This window comes from Mustela erminea, chromosome 5 (assembly GCF_009829155.1).
Source record: "Mustela erminea isolate mMusErm1 chromosome 5, mMusErm1.Pri, whole genome shotgun sequence".
In the NCBI taxonomy this organism is placed as follows: Eukaryota; Metazoa; Chordata; class Mammalia; order Carnivora; family Mustelidae; genus Mustela; species Mustela erminea.
This window is the reverse complement of record NC_045618.1, coordinates 136,492,298-136,510,172: the sequence shown is the minus strand read 5'-3', so window position 1 is coordinate 136,510,172 and position 17,875 is coordinate 136,492,298. Positions and strand designations below refer to the sequence as shown.

Genomic DNA, 17,875 nt, shown 5'->3' with positions numbered 1-17,875 from the left:
TAACCTTTAAGACTCATTAGTAAAAAAGTTACTGAAAGAATTACATGGGTTAATACATGTAATGTTGTAAGAACAGAGTCTAGAACATAGTAAAACCTCAGTAAATGTGGCTTGTTATGTTGGGTAAAACGTGCTTGGGGAATGAGGTGGACATAAGTCTTAAACTATTCTAACTTGAGTTTTCAGAGGCTTTTTTTTTTTTTCCTTTATTAAACTTTGTCTTATTTCTAGCTCTGGAAGTGTGAGATTTGGGTATGGGGTAGCCATTCATTCCACTTGGCCCCACTAGACCCGGGCTATATATGTTGTGGCATCTCATCTAGTTTGTACCCCTTTTCACTCAAGCATTCTGGTGTGATCGTACATTATATGGTCACCTTAGATTTGACAAAAGTGAAGGATTACCATAGTTTTGCATTTCTCTTCCCTTATAAATTGTTTTTCATATTCACATGTGCCACACCTTCCTATCCTCCTATCCTTCTATAATCATAGCTAATAATCAGACTAAGGAGAAAACATGTTTAAAACCCAAAATCTAATTGCCTTTTTTCCCCTCTATACACTAATATTTAATATAGAAATAACCCCCTTCTCCATCCACATTCCAAACCAATAAGTCATACAACTTCAGTGAATTCGAACAGCATTCAGTGAGACATTAAATAAATGATACAGGTACCCTGTATCAGTTTTTTTATTTTATAGATGCCGAAACCCACACATCTCAGTTTCAGAGATTCATAGAAGTTAAATGTGACTTATCCTGTACAAGTGGTACACTAGGTCACTTGATGCCCATTGTTCTCTCTACTGTGTAAAGCAGTAAAAAGTGTTTTTATGGCAAAGGTCAAGATTTTCCGAAGTGTGTCATACAAGCACATTCCTTTAATGCTCTGTGGGACAAAGGCGCTCCCTTAGAACATTGCTGAATACTTCCTCCTGGAGGTTCGCAATGCACCTTAGCACTTTAAAGATGCTAAAACATTCTGAAGTAAAGAGACCTGTCGGTTTTTGTTTAATCCTGAATTTTCCAAACTTTGGGAAAACACTTTGGAAATGCTGGTCAGGGTTTTTTGGAAGGCAGAGAGGTTGATTTTTTTCTAAAAATAATCTCGTGGGATTGTTAATTCTGTTACCTTCAGTATCATTTTTCCCCTTCAGTTGGGTCTGCTGCAATCACTGAAGCTTGTTTTAAGCCAGTTAGATCATTTGATTGAGATAGGTCATACTGACTGTTAACAGAGAGCGCTCTTCCAGAATGATGATTCTAGAAAAAAGATTTATCAGTTTTCTAGGGCCATTTGCATCCTCTGGGCCCTCTCTTTTCCTTTCCTTTCCTTTCCTGTCATGTAATCCAAAAATTGGATTTCATCCAGTTTTATGTAGGAGACAGACAAAACTTGCCTAGAATGAAAACATTCCTGAGAGTTTTAACTCTGACTTATTCTCATTTCCAGCATCTAAAGGCAGTGGGTTGGATTAAGAACTAAATAACATAATACTGTGTTCCATATAGCATAGGGTTTTGGTTACTTAATAAATAAAATTATTCCTTGAGAATTTTGAGAAATAGGGTTTTAGTACTATAACTGCACAGTCAGGATTACCCCCAGGATTTGAAACTGGGGACATAAGGTGGACTTAAGGGTTATATCCTATCCTGAAAAATCTCTCCCACTAAGTCTTTCCAAGACCTATGTTTATTTTAGTATTGGAGCTCCAGTAGGAAATACGAATGTTGCCCAGATCAGTTCATCTTGAAGAGGATTCCCATTGACTAGCAATAACCAGGAAGAGACTCTATCCCTAAGTCCCAAAGACATTTTATTTCAAGTTACCTCTCCAGGGTGAGACCCCAGCTGTCCCTATGGTGCTAATTACAGTGGTACTTGTCCAAGCATCTTTATATCAGCCTGTGACTTCCCTAGTGCTTGCTAGGTGGTCTTGTTCTCCAGTGGGACTGATGATGTTTTGTAACCTTTGAATGTTTGCTTTAGAATATCTAATTACGCTCACCAAAAAACTGAGCTTTTTAAAAAAAGAAGAAAGGAAAAAGAAAAAAAGTCATTTTTGACATGGTTTAAATTTCAGACAGACCTGGGTGACAGTGTTTTGTGTCCCTATAAATCTTGCAGAATTCTCAGATGAAAATAATTCTTGGGGCACCTGGGTGGCTCAGTGAGTTAAAGCCTCTGCCTTTGGCTCAGGTCATGGTCTCGGGGACCTGGGATCGAGCCCCACATCGGGCTCTCTGCTCATCAGGAAGCCTGCTTCTCCCTCTCCCTCTGCCTGCCTCTCTGCCTACTTATGATCTCTGTCTGTCAAATAAATAAAATCTTTGAAAAAGAAAAAAAAATTCTTCCATGTGTATATGCATACTTCATTACAGTGTGACAGAGTTAGAGTAGGAACTCTGTCCACTTTACTTTGGACACTGATTTTTCTTCATCTCGAAACATGGCACCATTCTTGTTTCAGCAATATACTCAGCCATGTTAGTGAGTTTGCTCTGCAGTCTTTAAAAATTAAAAAGCAAACCAACTGGTTTGCTCAGTTGGTAAAGTGTTCTGTTCTTGATTTCGGCTCAGGTCATGGTCTCAGGGTCATGAGATTAAGCCCCAGTCAGGCTCCACGCTCAGTGAGGAGTCTTGGAAATTCTCTCTCTCCTCCCCCTGCTTGTGCACACACATATACACACACACACTCTCTCTCTCTCTTTCTCTGTCTCTCAAAATAAATAATAGCAAACAAAAATGAAGCAATATGTAACTTCAAGAATGAGTAAAGAAGGAAGTGAGAAGAGACGTGCCATAAGAGGGAATTTTACCAGCACTTTTTACCGTCCATTACTTCCAGATTCAAAGCTCATCTTTTTAATCTTTTTTCTCTCATTTTGATAAAGGCTTTTGTTTTTCATAATGCTTTTATTCTGCATTCTGAACATATTCCAAATTTGAAAAAGAATTCTCTGTGCTGTTTTTGTGTTTTAACTACAAATCTTCAGTGAGAAAAGGATTTGACCTATGAATGAGGCCACAAACTTGGCTTCCAGGACTCAGGTTTTTTCTTTTCTTTTTAAGATTTTATTTATGTATTTGACACATTGAGAGAGAGAGAGAGAGCGCGCGCACACACAGAGGCAGGGAGAGCAACAGCAGAAGAGAGAGAAGCAGGCTTTCCACTGAGCAGGGAGCCCAGTGTGGGACTTGATCTCAGCACCCTGGAATCATGACCTAAGCCAAAGGCAGATGCTTAACGGAGTCACCCAGGTGCCCTGACTCTAGTTTTTTCTAAAGAGCCACTAGAAGTACCTGCTGGAACCTTAAATGCTTTTAAGGAGCTATTAAAAATCTTGTAAAGCTATTTCAAATCCTAGTTTGAAAACTAGGATTTATTAGACCCACTTTTTTTTTTCTTTTTAAGATTTTATTAATCTATTAGAGAGAGAGAGAGTGAGTGAAAGAGAGCATGTGAGCAAGGGGAATGGGAGAGGGAGAAGCAGACTTCGCACTGAGCAGGGAGCCTAATGTGGGGCTCAATCCCAGGACCCTAAGATCATGACATGAGCTGAAGGCAGCCGCTCAACCAACTGAGCCACCCAGGTGCCCCAGACCAACTGTTTTTTAAGTTTGAACTGAAATTAACACAGGCAGATTTAATTTTCCATTTTATAAGAATTGACAACATTTAATGTTAACTATACTTCAATGAAAAAGGTTTTTTGTAAATTGACCGTGTTCAAAATTACCCAAAAAGGCAGCCTTTTCTACATATCTAATATTTAGGAATAGAAAACTGAATTTACTCACATTAAGCATCAAACTTCAAAAAAACTGACTTTGCTGGAAGAAGTAATTTTCTTGACCATTTAATGTTTACAAAATAGTCAGTTATTAAACTCTTTGGCTTTCTTGCTAGGTAGTTCTTACAGAATGCACTGTCAAATTCCTGTCTACCCATAGCCTTTCTGACTTCAGTAGCAGGCACCCAGAGTAAAAAGTCTAATAACATGCTGTGTTTTCCTTGGTAGGTAGGTGAATTTCAACTAAGAAATTGGCTTGTGTGAGTGAATGATTTGGCATAATATCCAGTTTATAGAAGGTTTCCAAGTCTTGAGCACTATAGGTAGATCATTCTATGCTTAAATTCTCATAAATACGGCGGAAAAGATTGAGGGAAGCAAAGATGCTAACAGTGATTTTCTTAAAGTTGAATTCCTGGGGTTATTCTGACAGTAACAGAGATGAAAATAAATTCTGAGACTCTTGACACAGTTCTGTTTTCTAGCAGATTTTTTGTGATTTTGCATGTGTGTATTTATTATTTGTTAAAATGCTTCATTCTTCTTTATAAGGCTAGATTACCTCCTGGTTGGTTTTGTAACCATTCCAATAACAGATTGTAAATTATGTTCTCTCTTAAACAATTATCCCTCTTAGGTAAATTTTATATATCCAGATGCTATACAGATACAGTATTCCTATTAACCCTGTTGTCTGATCTTAAAGTGTCTTCTCTTTGTGTGTATATCTTCTGCTGGCAGCTGTGAGAGTTAGGGTTCCATGGTGTGGAATTTTTTCTGTAATTGTTAACATTACCACTTATGGGTACTGCCCTGTCCATGTTAAGTCATAATATCAGGTACTAGAAAGCAGTATTTTTATTTCAGGGCTTCGGAGGTCTGCCTCTAATACCAACCTCTTTGATGTTTATAAATTGCTTAGAATGTTGGATTATAATGACTAATGGTTGCTTCTAAAGAGTAAGAAAAAAAATTGAAAAATTTTTTAGTCTCTAAATACTTTACCCTGTGATTTGAAATACTCTTTCCATAATTATATATTTAAATTAGTCTGATTTGTTACTTTTCGCTGCCTTAGAAAGTATATAATTGGTACATTTTATGGCTTAAAATTGCAGCTACCACTGATTCATAATTCAAGTTTAACTATTTGTTTACATTTTCTGAAATTTTTACATGTGAATTTGACAGCACATCATTTGCAAATAAAAGCAGTTTTCACTAGCTTGCTTTTTTTTAAGTGTGCAATTTGAGATACATTTGAAAAAATGAATAAAATTATTTTTGTTTCATATCAAGAAATGGATGAAAAGAGGCTGCTGGATCCAGGGTTGAAAGTTCGTAAAGGCCTCTGGGATTACACTCTGAAGAACCAGCAGGTGGAATGCCTCAGTGACTGAAGAAAATGGGTGCTAATGCATCTAACTATCCTCATTCATGTTCCCCGAGGGTAGGGGGAAATTCTCAAGCCCAACAGACTTTTATAGGTAACTGTTTCAGTTTTTCTAATTTCTTTTTTTGTTAATATAAATAGAATTGTATTTTCAGTGGTCTTTCTGAATGAAAGGAGAATTTAACAGTGAAAAAGTTATAGATAATAATTCTGCAACATCCAGCTTTTTACCCGACAAATGTAAATTGGTCTTGTATGATTTTTATCCTGATCAAGGTCCTATAACACCATTGATCTTTTCTCTGGTGTCTTAGCTAGAATTGCCAGTTGCCCTCAAAAACTTGGCAGTCTCCATTGGTGTAAAAATTGTGAAATACAAGCTTCTTGCATCCTGGCCCATTTACTTTCCCCAGTGCAAAGCAGCCTTGGTGTAATTAGGAAGAAGAAAAAATCACAATTATATACAAGTAGTATTCTTAATTTACAAATCTGCTTTACTCTCATTTCCTAAAAATCCTTAATTAAAATCTGTGATACCTGGTTTTTGAAAGCCAGAGAACCAAAAGCATTTTGTCAAGTAAAAAATAATCTGCTGTTAGTCTCTATTCCTTATTTAATATAGAAGTAAATTATTTGAACTTTTTAATAACTTTATTTATAGAAACAGAAGTCAGTTTTATTTGAATGATTCAGGAATGTCTATTGGTAAAAATTTTTAGCATAAAGTATGTGTTAAAGTGAACACTGAAAATGAATGTTAGGAACAAAGAAACAAATTTTCATTTGTTTGATTTCCTTCTTAGGGACATCATCCTATTCTCAGCAAGGCTATGGTTGTGAATCAAAATTATATAGCCTTGACCATGGCCATGAGAAACCACAAGACAAAAAAAAGAGAACCTCTGGCCTTGCCACCCTCAAAAAGAAGTTTATTAAGCGTCGAAAATCTAATAGGTCTGCCGATCACGCCAAGCAGATGCGAGAACTCCTCTCTGGGTGGGATGTTAGAGATGTTAATGCTTTAGTGGAGGAATATGAGGGAACTTCAGCCTTAAAGGAGCTTTCTCTACAAGCCAGTTTGGCTAGACCAGAAGCTCGGACATTGCAGAAAGATATGGCCGATCTTTATGAGTACAAGTATTGTACCGACGTAGACTTAATATTTCAAGAAACTTGTTTTCCTGTTCATCGTGCCATTTTGGCGGCAAGGTGTCCGTTTTTTAAAACACTGCTTTCTTCCTCACCGGAGTATGGGGCAGAGATCATTATGGACATCAATACAGCTGGTATAGACATGCCCATGTTTTCTGCTTTGCTACACTACCTTTATACAGGAGAGTTTGGAATGGAGGACTCAAGGTTTCAAAATGTTGATATCCTCGTTCAGCTTAGTGAAGAATTTGGAACACCGAATTCCCTTGATGTAGATATGCGTGGACTTTTTGATTACATGTGTTATTATGATGTCGTCCTTAGTTTTTCTTCAGACTCTGAACTGGTTGAAGCTTTTGGTGGAAATCAGAACTGTTTAGATGAAGAGCTCAAAGCTCACAAGGCTATTATTTCAGCACGGTCCCCATTTTTTCGGAATTTATTACAAAGAAGGATACGGACTGGTGAAGAAATCACAGACCGAACTTTGCGGACTCCCACAAGAATTATATTAGATGAGTCCATTATACCAAAAAAATATGCAAAAGTGATATTACACTGTATGTATACTGATGTGGTGGACCTCTCCGTTTTGCACTGTAGCCCCACGGTGGGGAGTCTCAGTGAGGTTCAGGCTCTCGTCGCAGGAAAGCCAAACATGACCAGGGCAGAAGAAGCCATGGAACTTTACCACATAGCACTGTTCTTGGAATTTAACATGCTTGCACAAGGTATGAAATTCTGGTTTTTAATTTTGATTTCTAGAATTATATATTTGTCTTCCTGTGAAAACACAGCCAATATGTTCCATGATTTCACTGTTTGGGATGTGCGTGGGTCGGTTATTTTCTATAGTTAAGGAATCTGAGAAAGAATTGAGGGTCAGTATTAATGTGGGTATTCATTTAGTACTAAAACCAAGCATTCAAAACTAGTGACTAAGAGCAATAGATGAGATGTGAGGCTCTTAATTCCCTGATGTAAGATGATAGGTGTAGGGATATACAACTACCACCTGCACCCTGTCTGTGCCCAAGCTTTGAACTAGCCTCGTTTCCCAGATTTCATAGTTAGTCTTGATCTAGGACTCCTGAGATAACTTAAGAGTCACATTTTTATACTCAGTAACTTATTGATGTTTGAATGTTTAGAAAAAGAATGAAACTTCATTCCAAAAATGAAAATAGTCACATTTAGGTACAAGTTTATTTGAATCAAAGAATTAGAGTTTCTGATTTAAATTTTTAAATATTCTGTATCTTCTTTTCAAACTCAACTCCTACATCCAGCAACAGCCTACAGTGTGTAAGGCACAGTCAGCGCTAGACTCGTGCCTTCTTCATTTAATCTAAACTAAAACTTTTAGGTAGGGAAAGCACATTTTTTGGGTTATAGGCAAATGAATACGTGAAGGTAACTTTAAAAGAATTATATATTTATTGGTAAACATTAGAATCTTAACATTTCAGAGGTGGAAAGAGACCTTCCACACGGAACAAAGGGAATCTGTGGTCTTGAAGAATGCATTCTTTGCTTTTGGTAGCCATATGTTTAAAAACAAACAAACAAAAAAAACAAGCTATATGACATGAAATTACTTGAGAAATTTAGCTAATGAGTATTTGCTAAAAGAACATTAGAAGTTGCCAGTCAGAAGACAATGTTAATGGCTGGGGCAAAAGACAGGAATTTAATGAACTAAGAAATAATGAAAACTACACACATTTTTCTAACTTGAAAATAAAAATGTGTGTTGTATGGCTTAGTCAACAAATTAATAGGACTTTGAGAAATAAAAGCTTCAGCTAAATAACAGTAAGAAATGAATTACATGAGAGGAATTATACAGAAGAAGGCACTGATAAACCTGAGTGAAAAAAAGTTGAGATTTCTGTTACATAAAGTTTCTTTTAAAAATCGTATTTTACCATTATTTTTTTAGTGATAATACTAATTTAGTTTTGTTACCACAACTTAAATGTTGTTAAAATGTTTTTACCTGTTTAAAACAAGAATCATTACATTAATAATAATAGGTGGGTGCCTGAGTGGCTCAATGGGTTAAGCGTCTGCCTTCAACTCAGGGTCCTGGGATCGAGCCCCGCATCCGGCTCTCTCCTCAGCAGGGAGCCTACTTCCTCCTCTCTCTCTGCCTGCTCTCTTCCTGCTTGTGATTTCTGTCTGTCAAATGAATAAATAAAATCTTTTAAAAAAATAAAAATAATAATAGGCTATTTTGATGTCAGACTGTAGGAAAATAACATTATCAAAAATAACCTAGCAGGGGCGCCTGGGTGGCTCAGTGGATTAGGCCGCTGCCTTCGGCTCAGGTCATGATCTCAGTGTCCTGGGATCCAGCCCCGCGTCGGGCTCTTTGCTCGGCGGGAGCCTGCTTCTCTCTCTCTCTCTGCCTGACTCTCCGCCTACTTGTGATTTCTCTCTCTGTCAAATAAATAAATAAAATCTTTAAAAAAAAAAAAAATAACCTAGCAGCATTGGGGCTCCTGGGTGGCTCAGTGGGTAGAACCTCTGCCTTCGACTCAGGTCATGATCTCAGGGTCCTGGGATTGAGCCATGAATTGGGCTCTCTGCTCGGTGGGGAGCCTGCTCCGCCCCCCCCCCCCGCCCCACCACTGCCTGCCTCTCTGCCTACTTGTGATCTCTCTGTGTCAAATAAATAAATAAAATCCTAAAAAAAAAAAATAATAATAATAACCTAGAGCTTGACCTACCACTATTCTATAAAACCAAATTTGTCAGAAAATGCCTCTACAGAAAAATTTGAAGGTTGTGACATTGCTCAAAAGGTGTAACAACCTCTGTTTCTCAAATTGGTTTTGTTTTTTGACATGTTTAAATAGTAAGAAACCAAAGTGTATTATATATACTCTGCTGCGTTTTTGGTTTTTTTTTTTTAAGATTTTATTTATTTACTTGAGAGAGAGAGTGAGAGAGAGCACACGTGGCAGAGGGAGGAGCAGGCTCCCCACTGATCAGGGAGCCCAATGTGGGGCTCAGTCCTGGGACACTAGGATCGTCACTCCGGCTGAAGACCCTTAACCAACTGAGCCACCCAGCCGCCCCACTTTGCTGTTTTTAAAAAATGGGAAAACATCCCCTAATACAGTTCTTTTGGGATTTGTTGTTTTAAGTTTTGAGTGAAAAGTAAAATTGTGGGGCGCCTGGGTAGCTCAGTGGGCTAAGGCCTCTGCCTTCAGCTCAGATCATGATCCCAGGATACTGGGATCGAGCCCCACATTGGGCTCTCTGCTCAGCAGGGAGCTTGCTTTCCCACTCTCTCTCTGCCTGCCTCTCTGCCTGCTTCTGATCTCTGTCTTCCAAATAAATAACTAAAATCTAAAAAAAAAAAAAAGAAAAGTAAAATTGTGAGGCAGCTCTCTTGGCTCTTAGGTAATACTTAGTCTAGAGTTCTTTTTATGTTAAGTGAGTTTAAATATTTTTTTATCATTTAGCTAGAAATTGTTTTTTAATGTATTTAAAGATATAAAATTATACTCCTTGTATTGCCTTAGTCTTGGTTACTGTAATATATGTGTATATATATTCCCTTAAACCTGGGTGTACATGGCTCTCTGTTTCCTTTCAGTATTCAGAATACAGAGTTTAGCTTATTTGGTGTTTTGATTTTTGCACTCCATGTAGGCCTTATTTTTCCCCTATGCCTATGATACTGTTCATATTAGTGTTTATAGCAGACCATGCCTTCAGCATAATTTTTACCCCATTTTTGTGGGAAGGAGAATATTTGGTCACTTAGGAATTATATACCATGAAGTTTAAGAGCTCAAGCTCTGGGGCACCTGGGTGGCTCAGTGGTTTAAGCCTCTGCCTTCGGCTCAGGTCATGATCTCAGGGCCCTGGGATCATGCCCCACATCGGGCTCTCTGCTCAGGGGGAGCCTGCTTCCCCTCTCTCTCTCTGCCTGCCTCTCTGCCTACTTGTGATCTCTCTGTGTCTATCAAATAAATAAATAAAAATCTTTAAAAAAAAAAAAAAAGAGCTCAAGCTCTGGAACCAGACAAACTGGATTTGAATCCTTCACTACCATGTTTTAATGTGTTTGACCTCAGAGCAAGTCACCTTTCTAAGCTTCTATTTTCTCATTTATAAAATAAGAATAGTAACCCTGTAAAGCAGGATTATGAGGGTTAAAGGAAATAATGTATGTTAGGTGCTCTGACTGGCACCTGATACATAATTAGCATTCCATAAATATTAGCCGTTAAATGATAATCATCAGAACATATTTCATTCACTACCACATTGTTTCCTAAAACTAACTTTTAATAAAAAAATTTTTTTTAAAAAGGAGGGGTGGGACAACTGGGTGGCTCAGTTGGTTAATTGTCTGCCTTCGACCCAGGTCATAATCCCAGGGTCCGGGGATTGAGTCCCTTGTTCAAAAAGGAGCCTGCTTCTCCCTCTGCCCGCCGCTCTGCTTGTGTGCTCGCTCGCTCTCTCTCTCTGACAAGTAAATAAAATCTTTAGGGGCACCCGGGTGGCTCAGATGGTTAAGCCTCTGCTTTCAGCTCAGGTCACGATCCCAGAGTCCTGGGATCAAGTCCCGCATCAGGCTCCTTGCCCAGCAGGGAACCTGCTTCTCCCTCTCCCTCTGCTGCTCCCCCTGCTTTTGTGTGCTATCTCTCTCTCTCTCTCTCTCTCTCTCTCTGTGTCAAATAAATAAAATCTTTTAAAAAAATAAAATATTTAAAAATATAAAACTTTTATGTTCAAAATATAATTTAAAAAATATATATATATAATTTTATAACTATTGATTAAACTTAATACTAAGCATATTTTGCAGATTTTTACTTGGTTATTACTGAATTTAAAATTTTCTTATAATTTTATCACTTGTAAGATCGTACATCTTGTCAGACTATCCGTAAATATCTGGTTATTTGTCATAATACAATTGGTTTTTCTCAGCTGGGGTTCTACAAGCAGATTAAGCCTGTAATACTCTGAGGCATCTATTGTGTGTAATGAATTAGCAGCTCTTTGTTACATCCAGCATGGTAATAGTATATATCATTTTGGAGAGAATTAAGAAAGTAGTCACCAAAAGCATCTGTGTTCTATGATAGATGAGGGCTTAACTTTAAGGAACATTGTGAGACTAGCCTGTTGGGCAGCTTGACGGTAGGGCCTTATTCTTAGAATTAATGACTGTTACGTTTTATTCCTAATTAGATTTAACTTCAAAAGTTAAAGCCAGTTTTAAAAAGAAATAAAATCTGTCAAGGGAGACTGGGACCTTGAGACTAAATGTGTCCTTCAAGATGGAGAGGTGATTTAACAGTTTCAAGAGCATCATAAAAAGAGGCAGTATAGGCAGACAGCCAGAATGGTCTGGATAAAAGTGCACATTCCTGGCCTACACTGAGAATGCATTTTATTCAGACAAGTAGGCAGTCACTATTAGGGAGGTCAGTTAATAGGTAATGGGGCCTCAACTTACTGGCCTGGCATTTTAGAATAAACTTTAATTTCAGTTGATTTCCTGTATAACAGATTAAACATAAGTTTATTTCTGGCTCCTCCAAAGCCCTAATGGCATAATGAAGGAATAAAACAAATATAAGGACATAGATACCCGAGAAGAAAACAACAGTGGAGAAAGGATACTGAAATTTTTGGAAGCTAGAAAGCAAACAAGGACTGATCACTGACTTAATGGAGGAGAGGTCTGTAATAGAGCCTGTAAAGGGGTCGACTCAGGATAACAGAGGCAGTTCACAAGGGGTACTTGGTACTCTGGGAAGAAGGGATAAGTGCGGCCACTGAAAAAGGAGATTTGATTTTAAGTCTGAAAACTGAATGAATCAACCTCCCCAACCCCCGACCGTGGAATTCACCTTTATAGATGGTATCAGAAAGGAATGGGGTTTTGTTTTACTCCGTATAGTGAGCTGGTTTTCTGAGTACCCTCTATTAAACATCCATATTCTCTTTTGATATTTGCTACCTTTTTTTAAGTTCTCTAGTATATTTGGGTCAGTACTTTCTCCGTTTTGTTTCAGGGGTCTTGCATCAGTATCACTTGTGCCTCTTGGCAAATCCTAACCTGCCCCTTCAGTTCCCTTCTCTACCCTCCCCCCACCCAACCAAACACAAGGAACCTCGAGCTTTATTTTCTAAAGAAATCAAACTAGAAAGATTTCACATCTGGAAATAGCTACAAAAAGGGTGGGTGGAGATGTGGGGTAAAGCACCAAGGTTGAAATCTGAATTTATGTCAAAGCCTACAAAGTAAATGACAAAAATCACTCCCATTCCCCTGTTCTAGTCCATGCCAGGCAGATACAAGATGAAAAATCTAGAAATGGTGAACAGCCCAAGAGCATATAGACTGATGGAGACTGATGTCGTGGAGTTCCGTGATGAAGTTATGCTCAGGAGTTAACATGGTGAAAAAACCAGTTTGTCTTCCAGTTTTTCTAGAAGACTATGGTCAGCAGTCCTGCTTTTGCAGCAGAGCTTCCACATGGCAGTTCAGTGTTGCATTCATAAATACAAAAACCCGTCTGAGGCTCACTGGACATTTGGAGAAAGCTTCCAAATTGAGACAGAGGACAGAACAAAAAGAACAAAGTATCAGAAGAAACCAGAAGAAAACTTCAACAGAAGCAAAATGCCCGGGCGCCTGGGTGGCTCAGTGGGTTAAGCCTCTGCCTTTGACTCAGGTCATGATCTCAGGGTTCTGGAATCAAACCCTGCATCCGGCTCTCTGCTCAGCAGGGAACCTGCTTCCCCCGCCCCCCGCCCTGCCGCCACCTGCCTCTCTGCCTACTTGTGCTCTCTCTATCAAATAAGTGAATAAAATCTTAAAAAAAAAAAAAATAGAAGCAAAATGCGCTTATGTAAGAGAGTGCTTTGTTGAATCAAATGAGACATAAATAGGATACTATAAGAGTACAGACAGGAACTCTTGGAAATAAGGTAGCAGAAATGAAAAATAATTTAATAGAAGGATTGAAAGGTGAAATTGAAGAAACCTTTAAAAACGAATAACTGAGAGATGGGCAACAGTGGAGACAAATAAGAAAACTTATAGTATTGGTCTAGAAGGTATAACAGTTTAACAAGTGGTGGTTTTAGAAACATACCAGAGAAAATGGAAGAGAAGCCAATATCTGAGGAGTAATATAAGAAATACTGCTAAAGGAATTTCTGTATTAAAAAGTCTTATCCTAGGGTGCCTAGGTGGCTTGGTTGGTTAAGCGTCCGACTCTTGATCTCAGCTTGGGTCTTGATTTGGGGTTGTGAGTTCCAGCCTTGGGCATGGAACATACTTTTTAAAAAAAAAAAGTTTTATCCATTTCTGTAGGGAACTCTAGGGAAGAAGAAAAGATTCTAAAATGTTGCAGAGAGGAAAAAATTCGGTTCCATACAAAGAAACAGGACTCTGAATTGTATTGAGCTTTTCAGTAGCAGCAGCCGAATGCTGTAATATAGTGGCACAGTGCCTTTGAAAAAGCTGGTGAAAATTATTTTCAACACAAAATTCTATATTTAGCCAAGCTGTCAATCAAGTGTAATGCTAGATAAAGCCATTATTTTTCAGTCTTGCCTCAAAGAACTGATCTCTCCTGCACCTTTACTGAGGAAGTTACTAAGGATGTGTTCCACTAAATGAAGTGAACCAAGAATGAAGAAGTGTGGGATCCGGGAAACGGCGTCAAACACAGGAAATAAAAAAGGGAAATCCTAAGTCCCGCCCATGTAGTAGGTCTAGCAGGCTTCACATCTAGACTGGACCAGGAGGCGAAAGGCTCCAGGAACATTAAATGACAAGGGACGTTGAAAGAGATTTCATGGGTCTTTTGGTGCTTTTATGAAAAATTAACAGTAGATTTATAGAAAATGAAGGGAGTGAAAAAAAGAAGAAAAAAATAGCTCCAAGAAAAATTTTAAATTACTTATGGAAGAAAATATATGCCACTTGTCTCACAGTAAGCAGTATTTAAATATGAATACTGACTATTGATTTAATAAAAATTATAATACAGACAGGTAAATGCCAGAAGAAACAACTAAAGAATTGGGAGGCATTGCCTTGGGAGCAGGACTGGGAAGAGGAAAGACATAGGGCAGGGGGTTTTGTCTTTAGAATAAAGTTTTTTTTTAATTATTTTTATTAACATATAATAATGTATTATTTGCCCCAGGGGTACAGGTCTGTGAGTGTTCAGGCTTACACATTTCACAGGACTCACCATAGCACATACCCTCCCCAATGTCCATAACCCAGCTACCCTCTCCATAACCCCCCTCCCCCCAGCAACCCTCAGTTTGTTTTGTGACATTAAGTGTCTTTCATGGTTTGTCTCCCTCCTGATCCCATCTTGTTTCATTTTTTTCCTCCCTAGAATAAGCTTTTTATTACTACGAGCCACAAGACTTTTTAGATCATCAGCATATGCTGCTTTGATTACAAAATTAGATTTTTAGTACAATAAAGATATGATGTCAATGCTCAGAAGAACCAGAAAGACTTAGGATGGGCCTTAATCCTAAAGAACTGGGGATTTTTCATATCTATCAATAATTTAACTAGTGGGGCACCTGGGTGGCTTAGTCGGTTAAGTGGCTGCCTTTGGCTTAGATCATGATCCCAGGGTCCTGGGACTGAGCCCCGCATCGGGCTCGCTGCTTTGCAGGGAGTCTGCTTCTCCCTCTCCCTCTGTCTACTGCTCCCCTTGCTTGTGCTCTCTCAATCTCTGTCAAATAAATAAATCTTTTTAAAAAAAAAAGTTAACTAGTAAAATCATGCTTATCATTTTAGGTTGCAAAGGGCTTTTACTTTCTCTCATTTGGTCTCCCTGACAACCTGTGACTATGGTGGGGCTCAGAGATGAATAACAAGCCTTCTCTTGAGATTGTGAATGATAAGGTTGTGACTCATACCAGCTCTTCTGATCCCAAGCCCTGAAGTGTGTGCATGGTAAGAGAGGGGAGCAGTATGAGAACCACTATTGAGGGATGAAGGTGGGAGGCCACTGTGGCCTAGTTGTAAGAACAGAATAGCAGACTAGTTATCAAAGCATCAGCCGCCAGGAGTCTCAGCGATGACCCTGATAGGTGCTGAACCACTTGGGCAGGAATAAATCAGGGAAATGTGGGCCCAGCAAAGACATTTAAAAGCTTTAGGGGCGGACACCTGGGTAGGTGACAACAGACTTTGCTTCAGAGCCCTTAGCCAGAGGATAGAGGGCTTTGTTCTGAATAGGCCATTCTTTCCTGAATCTGTGAGTGTTCCTGTATCAGTTATTTAACTTTTTGGCTGCCAGCATTACGACCTTCTTCCTAGTTTAGAAATTCCTCACAGGTCTTGGTGGAGGGCAGGAACTCCCCCCCCCACCCCCCAGTGTAAAAACCTAAAAGGTCAAATACTTGTTTTCTCAGCCTTCTCAGTGGTTAATGGTTAAACACATGGCCTGGGCTCTTTTTCAATTGGAAGCTGATAGCCCAGAAAAGCAAGGACTTTAGAGAATTCTTTGTATAAGCAGGGTGGGAGCAGCAACGTCTCATGGAAAAGGAGAGAGAAGTCAGTGACAGTGATGCCACTGATGTCCACTGCCACTGATGGCATCCACCATCTGTACACAGCAGGAGGTGTGGTGGCCAGGGGCCCAGAGCAGCCTGTGGTACCCACTAGGCTCTTTCCCTAATATAGTCCTCACTCTACGGCCTTCCTCTGCTCTCATTTGTTTTCTGAATCTGGTCTTCAACTTTCTGAGCCACTGTGGGCTAACAATATAGCCTTTCACATAAATCCCTTTTCTGTTAAGCCAGCTTGAGTTGTTTTCTGTGGTTACAGCTTGGAAACCTGGTGGTAACAGTACCTATAGTAAAAAGACCAGTGTGTAAAATTCTAAAGTAGATGACTAGATTAGAAGAACCTCAAAAGAAGGATCAGGTGTTTGGTCATTGACTTTCATGATGATTTTAGCATACACTACACTTTGTAAACACCTCTGAAAATGTGAGTACCATGGTGAGAATATATATTGAGTTCTAATTTTTTTTTTAAGATTTTATTTATTTATTCGACAGATCACAAGCAGGCAGAGAGGAAGGGAAGCAGATCACAAGCAGGCAGAGAGGCAGGGAAGCAGGCTCCCCACTGAGCAGAGAGCCCAACATGGGGCTCGATCCCAGGACCCTGGGACCATGACCTGAGCCGAAGGCAGAGGCTCCAACGCACTGAGCCACCCAGGTGCCCCGAGTTCTAATTTTTTGAGTAAAAATCTACTCTTTAGGAGAACTGTAGGTTTTCTCATGAATTTTAACAACTGTGGGCCTACCATAAAAAATTTACATTTCCTTGTTATAAATACTGTTGACCTCAGAATGAAATAGCTCAGAATTAGCACCGATATCTATGTGTATATTCCAGTTCAGGGCATTTTACAGTAGAACACTTTAAACCATAGATTTTATTTTTTCATCTTGATTAAAAATGTATTTTTTTACTCTATGGAATATGAAAATTAAAATGTTAGTTCCAAACTGGACTCTGTAATGCATTACCTGTATTTTTAGTCATAATGCATGTGATTATATTTTATTGAATTAAAAATCTAACAGAGAAACAACTGAAAGCAATGACCTAATTTTTTCCTTTGCAACTTGGTCAGATTTCTAGAGTGTGTGACTTGAAACAAATACAAAGTAGTAGAGACTAACTGTCCCGACTCACTAAGCCCTTCCTCCCTCTTCCCATCCTCTCCATTGTCTCTGTGTTGACATTCTTCCTCTGTCTCGGTTCAGTTGAACTGGCAGTTTATTATGCTTCTGTCTGTAATTGTTTCCTCTTAGCAATTTAGTCTGAATATACTTGCTAGAGAATAATGGAGCTAAGTTAAAGACCATTATCCACAGACCAGAGTAGAAAATGTAGATTTCAGTTAACTATACAACATAGATGAAGAGTTAATCTCAGTTCAGGAATGGAGGTTCAGACAACTCTCAAATTATACATCTCTAATCATAATGACACTTAAGCGCTTAAGAAATTCTTTACTCAAGGGCGCCTGGGTGGCTCAGTGAGTTAAAGCCTCTGCCTTCAGCTCAGGTCATGATCTCAGGGTCCTGGGATCGAGTCCCGCATCGGGCTCTCTGCTCAGCCAGGAGCCTGCTTCCCCCTACCCTCTCTCTGCCTACTTGTAATCTCTGTCAAATAAATAAATAAAATCTTTAAAAAAAAAATTCTTTACTCAAAATTTATGAGTAGAGCTCTAAGTTGTAACATTTTATTGCATTTTTATTTTAGAACTTAAACCGTTTTTCATATACGCTACAAACCCTCCACCTCTGAGCCTCTGCTTACATTTTTCTGTGGTATTAGAAGATCTTTGCCTCTGACCACTAAGTGTCCCAAGTTCTACCATACTTTCTAAGACCAAATTCACATGCTACTTTTCCTTTGTTTTGTCTTAGGTATTCTAAATTAAAAGTATTCTCTACTTCTGCAAATTTCTAAAACACTTTTACTT

At 38.8% G+C, this 17,875-nt stretch overlaps 1 protein-coding gene across 3 annotated transcripts in view; it reads left to right on the top strand.

Annotated features, from left to right (window-relative positions):
* BTBD7 (BTB domain containing 7) overlaps positions 1–17,875 on the top strand; it is an 80,343-nt gene that overhangs the window by 23,640 nt on the left and 38,828 nt on the right. For all 3 annotated transcript variants that reach the window (XM_032345108.1, XM_032345107.1, XM_032345109.1), the window contains exons 2-3: positions 5,105–5,292; positions 6,002–7,081. In XM_032345108.1, coding sequence (XP_032200999.1) covers positions 5,211–5,292; positions 6,002–7,081 — 1,162 coding nt within the window. In that variant the 5' untranslated portion in view covers positions 5,105–5,210. The remainder of the gene's footprint in view (positions 1–5,104; positions 5,293–6,001; positions 7,082–17,875) is intronic.